The sequence below is a fragment of the Myotis daubentonii genome, chromosome 5 (genome assembly GCF_963259705.1).
Source record: "Myotis daubentonii chromosome 5, mMyoDau2.1, whole genome shotgun sequence".
Lineage (NCBI taxonomy): Eukaryota > Metazoa > Chordata > Mammalia > Chiroptera > Vespertilionidae > Myotis > Myotis daubentonii.
Window position 1 is genome coordinate 62,069,964 of NC_081844.1, and position 13,654 is coordinate 62,083,617.

General features: G+C 40.9%; 1 protein-coding gene across 5 annotated transcripts in view; it reads left to right on the top strand.

The window, feature by feature from the left end:
- The window catches only part of MGAT4D (MGAT4 family member D), a 39,159-nt gene that overhangs the window by 489 nt on the left and 25,016 nt on the right, over positions 1–13,654 (top strand). For 4 of the 5 annotated variants that reach the window (XR_009453033.1, XR_009453035.1, XR_009453036.1 and 1 more), the window contains exons 2-5: positions 412–520; positions 6,675–6,856; positions 8,289–8,409; positions 13,401–13,559. Coding sequence is in view for 1 of the 5 variants with exons in the window: in XM_059697974.1 (XP_059553957.1) it covers positions 13,496–13,559 (64 nt within the window). In the remaining 4 variants the exon portion in view is untranslated. The remainder of the gene's footprint in view (positions 1–411; positions 521–6,674; positions 6,857–8,288; positions 8,410–13,400; positions 13,560–13,654) is intronic. The other variant, XR_009453034.1, reaches the window with a different exon arrangement.

The window sequence follows — 13,654 nt, forward strand, 5'->3', positions numbered from 1 at the left end:
AAACAGAACGTTTAATAACTTGCTCGTGGCTAATCAGTGGCAGATAAGGAGAGTCATATGTTGAGGAAAGAAGTGTGGACTTAGTACTATAATAATAAACATCTAACAGTTAATTCATCAAACATTTATTCCTTAACTGGTTGTTTTTCTTGACAAAGAAATGACTTTAAAAAGTCACATCTCTTAATTTAAGCATTTGTTGTTTGCCTGTTATGTACCAGTCAGGGTTCCAAAAGGTAGTCTTACAGTAAATAAACACAAATATTTATCGCCAGGTGGTCCTAAAATAAGGCGTATGGGGAAGGGAGTTTTTACATACAGGTAGTCAGGGGAGTCTCTGTGTTAAGGTGACATTTGAGCAGTGTCCAGATGAAGTAAGGCAGTGAACCTTATGAGTGCGTTCTATTCTAGGCACTAGAATGGCAAGCTCAAGGGCCTTGAACCAGGAAGATACTTCGTAAATTGGAGGAATAGCAAGAAGGTCAGTGTGGCTGCAGGAGAAAGAAGGGAAATGCAGAATGTAAGTACAAAGGACAATTTATATTGAAATATACTCCCCACCTACACACACACACACCCCCAAGACTCCTGATCCTTGAGCCCCCTTGCTCGAAAACAACCAGTATTAGTTTCTGGTTTAAACCTCCAGGAATATTCTATGTAAATGTGTATATGTATGTTCCCTTCATCCTGTTGTTAACACACATTAAAGCAGCAAAACACACTTTTCCACACCTCAACGAACATTTTTTAAAAGGTACTAATTGTAAAACACCAGACATGTGAAGCTTGCATAAGCCATTATCCCCACTCCATAGAAGCAACTAATGGTCAACTTGGTAATGAAATATGGACATATAATAATAAAATCATAGAATCTTAGGTCTTGAACTTGAAGATCACTTCATTGAATATTGAATATTTTTTATTGCACATAAGAAGATTCAGAAAGGCAAAGTATACAGCCAATTTGACAAATTAAGAAGTAGAAACTAATTTCTGTTTCAGGGGTCTTTGCATTAGCTCACAAGACCTTTGTGAAATAGAAAGTGAGATAATCCTGTCATAAAGTGATAGAATCCTTTTACCTTTCAATGTGCTGTACTGACGGTAGGGAGTGCAGAGAGCTCTTCTTGTCTTCATGCTGCCTGTTGGCCTACTTCAATCATGTTTTTCTCCAAGAGAAGAGACTGCTAGCCTGTTTGGTCAGAACCTGAGAAGTGAATTGAACTGCACTTATTGGAAGCAGGGTCCCTGTACATTAAATTGTCATGTGCATGTGACTGCCTATTTGCATGTAACTGGCAAATATATTAGACCAGATTTGTCCCTCTGGGAATATTGACCTTCTTATTCTCAGATTTCTTTCTTCCATGTAGCTTGGCTTAATGGTGGTTAAGTCCTAAGCTTAGAATTCTGGCTTCAAGAAAAAGGTGGGACCTACTTAGGTCTCTAACTAAGCTATGTGCTTTTACCTGGTCTTATCATGGAAAACAAAGGCTGCAGCCCACTGGAGTTTGGTAATATTTTTGAGTAGTACTGAAGAGTCCCTGCTTTCTTGGATTATCAGTGTAAACAAACTAAGACACTGTTGATTTTAGAAGCTGCTTAATAGAAAGGGTTACTAGTATGGCTGTTAATCAACAACTTCTTGCAGTGTTCAGCATTTGATCCATAGAGAACCCAAGTTAAATATTAATGGTCCCTTTTGGAGTTTTAAAGTCTGGAATGCAGTGAATTTATACTGAGAAATGGGTTTCCTCTGAGGAAGCATTAAAAATATTAAGGACAGCCCTAACCAGTTTGGCGCAGTGGATAGAGCGTCAGCCTGCACCCTCAAAGGTCCCAGGTTCGATTCCAGTCATGGGCATGTACCTTGGTTGTAGGCACATCCCCAGTAGGGAGTGTGCAGGAGGCAGCTGATCGATGTTTCTCTCTCATCGATGTTTCTAACTCTCTATCCCTCTCCCTTCCTCTCTGTAAAAAATCAATAAAATATATTTTTAAAAAATATTAAGGACAGTGGCAGCCCTGATTAATTTATGCTGATTTGCATTGCATGTCCCTGAAACCATGTTAGGCACTGATTAGGGGGAACTTCTCATGTTTAGGTATGATTCTTTCAACGGGATAACGGTGAAATATACAGAATGCCAAGGCAGATTTGTTCTCACAGCCACTGGTAATGGGCTTTACAAATGAAAGTTTAAGCTATTCAGAATTAAGTTATGGGATGGGGTGGAACTGGTAACCAGAACAAAGAAAATAAACATCGAATCAGGTAGAACTATTTATGATTGGTGGTGTTGTTTTTTAAGTCAGAGGATAAAGGGGAATAGAGAAGCAGGAAAATTAACAGGGCCCCTACAAAGGGTTTGGTGGCACATTAATTATAGCTGAGATGAGGGAAGCCCACTCTAGCTTCTGCATCCACCTCACCTAGGTTTACCTAACAGATCTGCTCCAGTTATCCCAGCCTGCATGAGTTTAAAGCCAGTGATGTTGAAGGAAAATAAGGTATGTTTAGCTCAGGGTAGTGATTTTAATTCAACTATCAATGTTGTGGGAGAAAAGGGCAATCAACTTGAGGCTCAAGAAATCTTTATTTGACCCAGGTCAGAGGTCTAAGATTGTATGATATAGTCAATGTTGCGTGGCAGAGGCACCACAACATTTTGAAGGACTATTTGGCAAGCTCTAAAATATATATAATGGGCAGTGGCCCACGTATGCTTCTGAGACCCTACCATTCGAACACATTCACACATAATTTTAGAAGTTTCTGACACCAGAATACACACAACCGGGAGGCTTTGACTGAAACATAATACCGCCACCTTGTGGCTACCACTGGGATGTTTAGACTCAAAAAGTTCCTGATGATGGTGCTAGGGCGTTTGCCAGCATGAAAACATTTCCCATAACTTAAGGGTGGCAAAGTATATTAAGATCTGTGAACTACCTATGATACGATATGGAAAATATCAGAAGGGGATCATTATAAAGAGGAAGCGGCACAAGAAAACTCTCAAATAAAATGGAATTTGTTTCTTGAGCGGTATCTCCGAAGGGTTATAACACACAGATGAGCAGGTAGCATCTCTGCTTTAGAGCTAATTCGCAGTTGACTTCTGTTGCCGAGCAGTCGGAACCTCAAAACTCTCCACTAAAATAAAACACATTTCTTGGCTTATCTGTGAGAGCTAGTGTGCAGTAGAATCTCCATTAAAAAGTCACCTACTCTTCGTTCGATGGGCAGTAAATAAGTCAGTGCGATGGGCCAAGTTGAGAGCAATATACATGGCAGTGAAGGAATGACTTAGTTCTGTGCCTCAGGGCAAGGTTTCAACATTTAAAGAGTCACAGGCAGTAACCAATATGAGAACATTGGTGAGTAAAGATTAAGAATAGCCCCAGTGTAGGGGATGTAATTATGAGAAGCCCTAAGGAATTTCCAAGGGAGGGTCATAGTGTGCCACAGAGATGCCCACATCAAGGATTGAGTTGGTTCAAGAAGATCAGTGAAATGTCAGGCTGATGCCCTGTCATTCCCTAGAAGTAGCCACCTCGGTAATTTTAGTGAGGACAGTGGTGCCAAAGGCATGCGGTAGTGGTGGAATAAGGATGTATATCACTTGTCTCTCAAGTCACCAATATGGGAAGAGACTGTTGAGTACTAATCACAACACTGAAAAAATAGCCGTTTAAAGATGACATTTGGATAGTCTCCTGGGCACAGGGATCCAAGCCTATAAACCAGTGAATTATATAGGATTACTATTTTCAGTCCCTGGAGGAGTCAGATGGGTTTGACATTTATTCTATCTTGGGCTAAAGTCCAAACCCTGTCAAGGCTATCTGGTTCCCTGTCATACATCTCTCTGGACCAGCGGTTCTCACCTGTGGGTCGCAACCCCTTTGGGGGTCGAACGACCCTTTCACAGCGGTCGCCTAAGACCATCGGAAAACACATATATAATTACATATTGTTTTTGTGATTAACCACTATGCTTTAATTATGTTCAATTTGTAACAATGAAATTGGGGGTCACAGCAACATGAGGAACTCTATTAAAGGGTCACGGCATTAGGAAGGTTGAGAACCACTGCTCTGGACCAAAGGATGCATCCCACACCCCAGTGTGCAGAAATAGGCTCCCCAAATCCCAACGTGACATGAACATAGTATATTCCTTACCATCTGTAAAGTAGTTATTAACTTGATACTAAAACTGGTAACTGAAACATTATTGAAAATATGATGTGAAGATATGGAGGGCTGACCGGATCACTTAGGTCCGTGGTCTGCAAACCTCAGCTTGTGAGCCATATGCGGTTCTTTGGCCCCTTCAGTGTGGCTCTTCCACAAAATACCACATGTGGGCACGCACATACAGTGCAATTGAAACTTCGTGGCCCATGCGCAGATGTCGGTATTTTGTGGAAGAGCCACAGGGGCCAAAGAGCTGCATATGGCTCTCAAGCCGCGGTTTGCCGAGCCGCAGTTTGCTGACCACTGACTTAGGTGAATGTGTTTTGTTCAAATAAGAGAGGAACTAAAGGGGGAACGGTTTTAACAAAGGACATGAACCAACCATTCCCAATTTTGTGGCTTAAAACAATAACTTATTTCTTGTGATTCTGTGGGTTGTCTGGCGTCAGCGAGGCAGCTCTGCTAGTTTTATGTGGGGTCCCCACATAGCTGTGTTCATTTAGAGCTCGGCTGGTGCTGGAACGTCCAAGATGGCCTCTCATCCTTGTGTCCCTCTCCACGTAGTCTCTAAGCACTTGGTGATTTGGATTGGACTTCCTTACAGCATGGCAGTTGGGCTTCAAAAAGGAGAAGGTAAAAGATGCCAGTCCTCTGAAAGCCCGGCTCAAGAGTCCCAGAACCTTCCTCCCCTACTTTCTATTGATCACGAGTGATAAGGTGGGTGACAGGCTCCACTCTACTTGTGAGCAGCAACGTGCACAGATGAAAGAATTGTTGAAGTACCACAGTTTCCCTAAGGAAAATTTAAGTGCTATTACCATAGGAAGGACAATTAAAAACAAAAACAAAAACCCCAGCCCTTGTTGATCCATGTTGGACTACTTGTCTGTACCACATTCCTGTGTCTGTTCATCTAGTTGTTGGGTTGTAAGCTCTGCTTGCTGGAAGGGACATCTTCAATTTGTCTTCCGTAGGCTTTTCATTCAGGAGAAAGTCCTAGAAGCTTGTGAGCTCTTTTTCCCCTAGTCAGGCTAGTCATGGTACATGAGTATAAGAGACAAATTTTTTCATTGAACTTTTTATTTTATTTAGAGGGTATGGGGGGGGGAGATAAATGGTGATGGAAAAAATAAGAGGCAAATTTTGTACATATTGTTAACTTCTGGAATATAAAGGCCAAGGGGACATAATAGATTCCCTTATCGCTTCTCGGCCTTTTGGCTAAGATCAAGTGTAATAGATTCCCCTACACTGGTGGTGGAGGATGTGGTGTCTTCATTAAATAAGAATCTTGGGATGGTTTGGGTATTTTTCTAAGTATAACCTATGCTTCTATGGAGTGCTATCATGCAGTGATTCTCAAATGTAGTTCCCGGGACAGGAGCAGGATGGAAGGACTCAATGAGAGAAAAAAGGAGACATCTGTAATACTTTAAGCAATAAAGATAAACTAAAAACAAACAAACAAACTGTAGTTCCTGAGGCCCGCAGCATCAGTATCATTTGGGGCTTGTCAGAAATGCAAAATTTGGGGTCCCAGCCTTAACCTACTGAATCAGAAACTCTGAAGATGGGCCCAGTAATCTGTGTTTAACAAGGTTTCCAGATGATTCTTGTGCATACTAAAGTTTAGCGACAGCAGTCATAGATGGTCCATAAAAATCTCTTTGATACTGTCATTTTCCTGAATTGTGCTCAACAAATGGCACTCACTTGGTACAGATGGCTGATTTCTAAGTAATTTGAAACAGAAATAGGGGCCAAGACAACTGACATTTTATCAACAGTCATTATCTTTCAGATTGTTTTCTCCTTCAGGATCCTGTCTATATAGGAGACTAGAAAAATCTGTCCTCATTGCTTACTTTTCTGTGCTGCTAACAGTTATGAGACCAGGGTTTAGATCCGGGTTAACTAAAGAAGCCTTAAGGGCTGTGATGCTGGTAGTATCCCCAGAGGCCACTCTTCCCATTTCTAGTATTTGAGCAAATATTTATCTTTAGCCGGGTAATTCTCTACTTCCCATGGTCTGAGTGTGACACTAAAGAGAAAATCATAAACGGGAACTCTGAGGGTCTTTGAGAATGCTACTGTTGTCTAGCTACTGCATTGCTGGAGTGATATTTATTATTGGCTTCAGTGGTACTGGGCAGTGAGTACAGTGATTGGTTGCAACTGTAGCTCAGTTGTACCACAGGCTGTGTTTCAGTCAGTACCTTTGATCTGTAACATGCCCTGAAATGTGCAGTGGGGAATCCTATATAATAAAAGCCCAATATGCAAATGGTCCCTGCGATCGGGAGTTCGACCAGGGGGCGGGGCTGTCCAGCCAACTGCGAGAAGGGAGGCCCTGGCCAACGGCCTGCAGCCACTAAGGACCCTACCTGTGCATGAATTTCGTGCACTGGGCCTCTAGTATGATATAAAAACTTAACATATAAAAAGTGTCTTTCTCTTCTAGGGCTTTATCACATGGCAGAGGAAATAAGATATGTGCATAACAATTAAATATGATGCAGATTGAGTGCCCTGAGAGAGGATTTGAGTGTTACAAAGAGTTCAAAGAAGATAGTGATCCCTTGGTGGATGGAGACCAATGAAGGCTTCATGGAGGAAGTGGCATTTCAGCAGAATCTTTGATAGGTAGGAATATGAGTGTGTGGGGAGGGCAGTTCATGTCTGAGCATGAGGAAGAAGCTGGAGTCAAGAACCAGCAGGTGACTGTTTGTATCTCTAGCACCTATTCAGTGACTGACACACAGTAGGTGCTCAATAAATATCATGTGTTCTGTCTGACTCATAGATGGACCATTGGCTGACTGGAAGATTTTGGTTTTTCCTTTCTTTGGAAAAAGACAAAAGAAGAAGATAAAATCTTACAAAATGTAAAAATCAACTCAAAGATATACTGATGTCAGATTCATTAAGGTGTGAGAGCAAAGTGCTTTTTTGAGTCTTAAAGGCAGCTGAAAATGTGAAACTGGAGTTCAAGTTAGAGAACATTACATTATTGATTTTGGAGATAGCTTTGTGCTGAACAGCTTCCTTCCCCCACCTCACTCTAGCCTACAGCTTTCTCTACTCTGCTCCAGAGCCCAGGAGGCAGGCTTCTATGCTCTAGGCCAGTGATGGCGAACCTTTTGAGCTCGGCGTGTCAGCATTTTGAAAAACCCTAACTTAATTCTGGTGCCGTGTCACATATAGAAATTTTTTGATATTTGCAACCATCGTAAAACAAAGACTTATATCTTTGATATTTATTTTATATATTGAAATGCCATTTAACAAAGAAAAATCAACCCAAAAAATGAGTTTGCGTGTCACCTCTGACACGTGTGTCATAGGTTCGCCATCACTGCTCTAGGACATCAGGCTGGACTTCCTTGCTTTCTGGCTTCCCGGAGAGCTTAGCCAAAGTGAAGACTGGCAAGAGTCTGACGGGAGGCGGGAGGATAAGGTGGATGTATTTATTTCTCCCAGTTCCCTATTTGGGGAGCTGGCTGGGTCACTGCTCAACTGAAGGCCACAACTCCTGGCCACTAGCTCACGAGAAAATGGCTTATAATGACAGGGTGGCGTGTGTGCGAATCTTTATTCCTCAAAGGGCCAGAAACCAGCCCAGTGGTGCTAGGCTAGTTTGAAGTAGAATCCGTTTTACCAGGCACTGCCAGTGAGTCCCATACAGGAGTAGAGTGATCAGAGTGGAGAACCCAAATAGAAAAACACGTTTAAGGAGATCAGAGAGAGTCTCACTCTTCTGAAGCTCACCTAGTGTTTCCCATCCCTGGTTGAAGGTCTGAGGAACTCCCACCTTGAACTTGGGAGAGCTCAGCAAATCTCCCAAGGGCTGCTGCTCATCGTAGACATAGCTTTTTCTTTCATAAAAGTTGACTCCCTGCTCCTTTCCTGGGTAGGGGGTACCAATGGATAAAACATAGAGGTAAGGGGATTGAACTAAATCATGTGGGGTTGATCACGTCCCACATGAACATTTAAGCCGTTGAAGTCATTTGGACCTGTGATGGTTACCATTTAAGGCTAACCAGCTGAAAGTAAAGATACATATTTTCTGTAGGAATTTTTGAAATCTATGTATAAGATTTGAGGAACCATTTGCAGCTGCGTAACCTGAGATCCTATATGGAAACTGTTTAGCCCAGAGTCTGGCACAAAAGTCACTCCTACAGGAAGATAAAGTGAGTTCCTGAGCCCTCACCACGTGTCAGCCCCATAGCTTGTCATTTAACTAACCGCAGCCCTACAAGCTTCGGATTCTAAGTGCTGAGCCATACTCGGGAGGCGAAGGGTGCAGAGTTCTCTTAGGGAAGGGAGCTCCCAAGGGGCGGGTGTGCCGGGGTCCCACGGGTACCGTGGGGAGGGTGCGCAGGGGCGCGCGTCCAGGGGCGCAGGCGCTCGCGTGCTTCTTGGTCCTCGGTGGTGCGGGCCTTGCTCCCCGCCGCCACTGCTGCGCCGCCGGCTGCCGGACCCGGACCCCACCAGCTCCATGAGGGCCAAGCAAGTGAACTTGCTGATGGCGCTCATCGCGGTCATGCTCTTCAGCTTCTCCTGTTTCTGTATCTACAGGATGACTCAGACCAGTAAGCGGGGGGTGGCTTCTCCCGCCAACTGTCTCGCTTCGGGGCTCCTGGATTGCTGGGTCAGAGAGAAGGGGGTGGGCTGACATAGGGACCTGGCGGGGTCGCCTGCTCTCCTAATAGGGGCTTCACAGATGTAGCCCCCACGCCCTGGTCCTGCCAGCGGTTGAGCTGTAACGGACACCCAGGTCTATCCGCGTGGCTTTGACCGCCACTTGGCACGCGCGTTAACGCATTGGCCTGCAGGGCCTCGGGTAGGTTCAAGGACCCGATCTGTGTCCAGCTGCACCCCCCACCCCCACCCCATTATTTCCAGAAACGCCAATGCCTGACTCCAAGAACTGTCACACAGCCAGCATCTTGCCTCTTTCGCGTTCAGCATTTTTGAGCCGCACTTCAGGGCTCCCTCAGTATATTCTGGGACGCTGAAAAGGATGCGATGGCGGAGAGAGGCATAACCAACAATTTAGGGTGCTGGTTTGGAATCTGACTAACATGGCTCACATTGCCACTTTGAAACACACCAAGGTTTTAATTTATTGTTGTCTGCGGCGTTCCTAATGTAGCAAATAAAAGTGGAGGTTGCCCAGTTAAATTTGAATTTCAGATAAGCAATGAGTAAGTTGTTAGTGTAAAAATTGCATGGGATGCATTGATACTAAAACATTGTTTATCTGCAATTCAAATTTAACTTTGGTTTCCTGTATTTTATCTTTCAACTCTAGGCCATAGCATAACATTTTAACATTTATACAGTTAAATTTTGAACTGAAGACGTAGGGATTCTGCAAACATATTTATCCAGCCTTCTAAGACTGTCCTTGGGTTGTTTTAGGTTAAATTTTCATTCTTCTTTTGATACTCATTTATGACTCAGGGTGCACACTAAGTAGTCTTGGTAGTAGGGTCAAGGATAAAGTTTGAAAGTGGCTTTAGTCCTCTAATTAATGTTTATGTCCTCTAATTAATGCTAAAACTATGTTTTAGTCCCTTAATTAATACTAAATTTTGTCATGTACCCACAATACCAACATGCATGCCATTTGTTTCAAAGATTAAAAAATGTATATTAATTTATATGATATATACTACTAATCTTTAATCATTTTATACTCTTTCCTTCTTCATTTTCTACAAAGACCATTACCCAAATGTGTCTTTTATTTATTTTGGAACAATAAACAATGAGCAATTTTATTAACAAAAAAAAAATGTCATTACTCATAGTTAGAAAGCAAAATGTAAACCTCTTTTGATAGTAATTTTGGAAGACAATTTAGATTGGCAACCTCATAGGACACTTTAATACAATTAACATTCTTTTAATGAAACTGTAGACTTGTTGAGATACATACAACCATTTTGGTGTGTTTTCTAGTTATGACCAGGAAAAACAAGTTTGGTTCCTCAAAGTGTTTATATTCCCATCCTTCATATGTCCAAGTTCAGAAAATGAGATCTTGAGAATACACTACTCTTTTTTTAAATCCTCACCTGAGGATTTATTTATTAATTTTTAGAGAGAGGAAGGGGGAGGGAGAGAGAGTGAGGTGAGAGAGAGAGAAACATCAATGTGCAAGAGAAACATTGATCAGTTGCCTTCTCCCATCCAAGTGGGGACCATATATAATCACCAAGGTATCCGACCTGTGGGAATGTACATTTGTGCCTACAACATACGCTGCAGTAGGACTGGCGAGGGGAGAGCCCCCAGGTGTAGTCAGCAGAGTCCAGGATCCAAGGGCTAGTGGGCTCTTCATTGTTCCTTCCTCCCTTGGCCTGTGCACCTCGAGGATAATTCCATTTCGACAATTCCATTATACTTAGCTGTTCAAATATATGCTCCTTTCCCACATCCCTTGCAAGCCGGATTGTTACTTAATTTAGAGCAGGAACCTGACTTTATCCATGTTTGTTTACCTGTTACAGCACAGTGAGTGGCACATGATAGCTATTCAGGTGGAGAAAGAATGAATAGCTCAGCATGCTTCTTCTTTCCGGAGGTATTTAGTGAATGAAATAAGGTAGAAAAGTTAGGTCATAGCCACATTGTATAGGACCTTGCATACTAAGGCAAGTTCATTTGGATTTTATTCAGCTAACATTTAGGGAACCGTTTAAAGTCTTTGAGCAGGGTTTCCAGAAGACTAACTGTGGATTGGAGGTGAGAGACCAATTAAGAGGCAATTATAATAATAGTGCAGCGAGAGGCAATAAAGACCCGAACTCTATGGTGAAGTCAATGATGAGGAAGATGAAACTATTAAAGGTCTATTAACAGTACTTCTTAAATTTTAACATGAATCTCAGTCTCCTGTGAATCATTAAAATACAGCTTCTGACTCAGGAGGCCCTGGGTGAGGCCTGAGATATGTGTATAACAGGCTCGCAGCTGGTATCATTGATCTGTGCTGTCCGGTCCAGTAGCTCCTCTTCAGGTAGCTACTGGGCACTCAAAGTGTAGTGTGTGCAACTGAGGAACTGCATTTTAATCTAATTTTAAGTTAATCTAAATTTACATTTTAAAATGGAAGCAGTGCAAAATCTTTCTCCATTAAGAATTTTTGTTTTGTTTTGTTTTGGTAGGACTACATTTTAGTATAACTTAATTTAGCATCTGAATTAAGATGTACTGTAAGTGTAAAATACACACAGGATTTTCAATACCATTTATATATATATATCCTTTTTTTAGTACAAAAACAAAGAATGTAAACTATTTCATTAATTGCCTTTTATGTTGATTACATATTGAGAAAAGTTTTTAGATATTTAGGACTAAGTTAAATATATTATTGATACTTTCACTGGTCTCTTCTTACCCTTTTTTTAAAGGCGGCTAGTGGAAAATCTACACTTACAAAGGCGGCTTGCATTTCATTTCTACTGGCCCCTTGCTGTGAGGAGCGGAGGTCGGTGGTCCTCAGGACCTCACCTGGTTCATGGGTGGGAGTCACATTGGCCCATTGCACATGTGGACTGATGTTTCTTTTCACAGTTTTACCACAATTGACTCAAAACATCAAATTATCGTTTATTTCAAACTTTGCAGGAAAGGTAGTTTTATAACAGTCCATCCTCACAAAGTACCTCAGTGATTATGCAACTAATATAAATAACTTAAATAGAATACTGATGAGCTGAGTTATCAGGTAAGAATGAATGAGAAGCAGACCCAAGCCTCGAGACTGTGTCCTTTAACATTTCTGTATGGTTGTTTCTGCAAATACTACTTCCTCTAGAGAAAACGCTTTCTTTTCATGTTTACCAAATTGATCCCTCAGGGACTGACTTACCTTGGCCCAGATATGTTGCATCACCTGTGTTATATCAGCTCCAAACACATGATCCCTTTTGTAAAGAGAATATTACCTGGGAACCCCAGTAATAGGGTTATACTGGTTAAACTACGTCCCTGTTTAAAAAAAGTAACATCCACTGTATAGATTTTCAAGATTTATTGGGGTAGTTGCAATTCTTTTGATGAAGCATTGTTCCGTTTTAGAACCTCTTAAATCAATCTCAGTGCTGGCAAGTCCATTCTTTAGATAATGCTCCCTGCTGGATTTCAAAGACTGAATTCTCTGCCCAAGGCTAAGGCTAGGGTGAGCCAAGGCAGGGATGAAGTAAAACTGGGGCCGTATTCTTTCACTACATTGTCTTGCTCAGTTTTATAAGGGCCTCTCAAGATTTTTTGCTCTCAAATCTATAATACCAGTCTAATTTTTCAAAATCATACAGCCACATGTTTGCCTTGTATTTGGAAGCCTCATAAGCATCACAATGGCTTTAATGACATTAAATATTCTTTTTCATAGCTGCATGGTAGTCAATTGATAAATGAATAAAGAGTATTCCACCCAAAAATGTTTATTTGTCAAAGCACTTTTTAAAATGTGCTTTGCCATGTGGTTTGCATGCATTATTGAATTGCATCTTCACAACAACTCTGAGGCAGGGATTCTTATATATCCATTTACACGTGAAGAACAGGCTAGCAAAAATTAAACAGCTTGCTCAAGCCGCACAAATATTAAGTAGCAAAACAGAGATTTCATCAAATGTGATTTAAGAGCTATCAGACTATTAAAAAGATATTCTGTAATTTATTTAGCATATTTCCATTGTTAGGTACTTAGGTTGTTTCTGATTTTCTTACAATGATAAGTAATGCTGCCCGTGTTGAACATCCTGGAGCCAAATCTGCACACATTCCTGGTCATTTTCTTTAGATAAATTCATAGAAGTGAATTTTCTGCCTCAATTTGTTTTTTCCTCTAATTACAAATCTGATACATGCACCTTCCAGATAGTACTGTGTTTAACATTTCATTCTTTTTTTCTGTCTTTTATATATATATATATATATATATATATATATACCTATATATATATATATATATATATATATATATATCTATATCTATCTCATATGTACATAGCACTATATATACACTTATACAGACATTTAATGCTAGATATACAGTATAGCTATAGAGAAGCATAAATTTTACATTTTTGTTATATATTATGAAAATTGTATGATACCATTGCTACATATATAAACATATACATATGTGTTTTCTTTGCAGGTAATCAATTAATTAATTGTAGAAACCATATTTTGGAGTTTAAGGAAAATTTTCTACATTTAAAAAACAAAACTGAAAGAAATCGCCAAGAGCTGATGGAAGCCTTGAGTAAAATGAAGTATGACAGTAGACAGAGGGTCGATGTCCCCGTAAAGTTAGGTTTGTGTTACTTTTGTTTTTGTGCATGGTGGTTTGTTTGTTTTATTTTTTCATGTTTTGTACATTTTATGCTTCCTGATTTTAGGACATTTCTC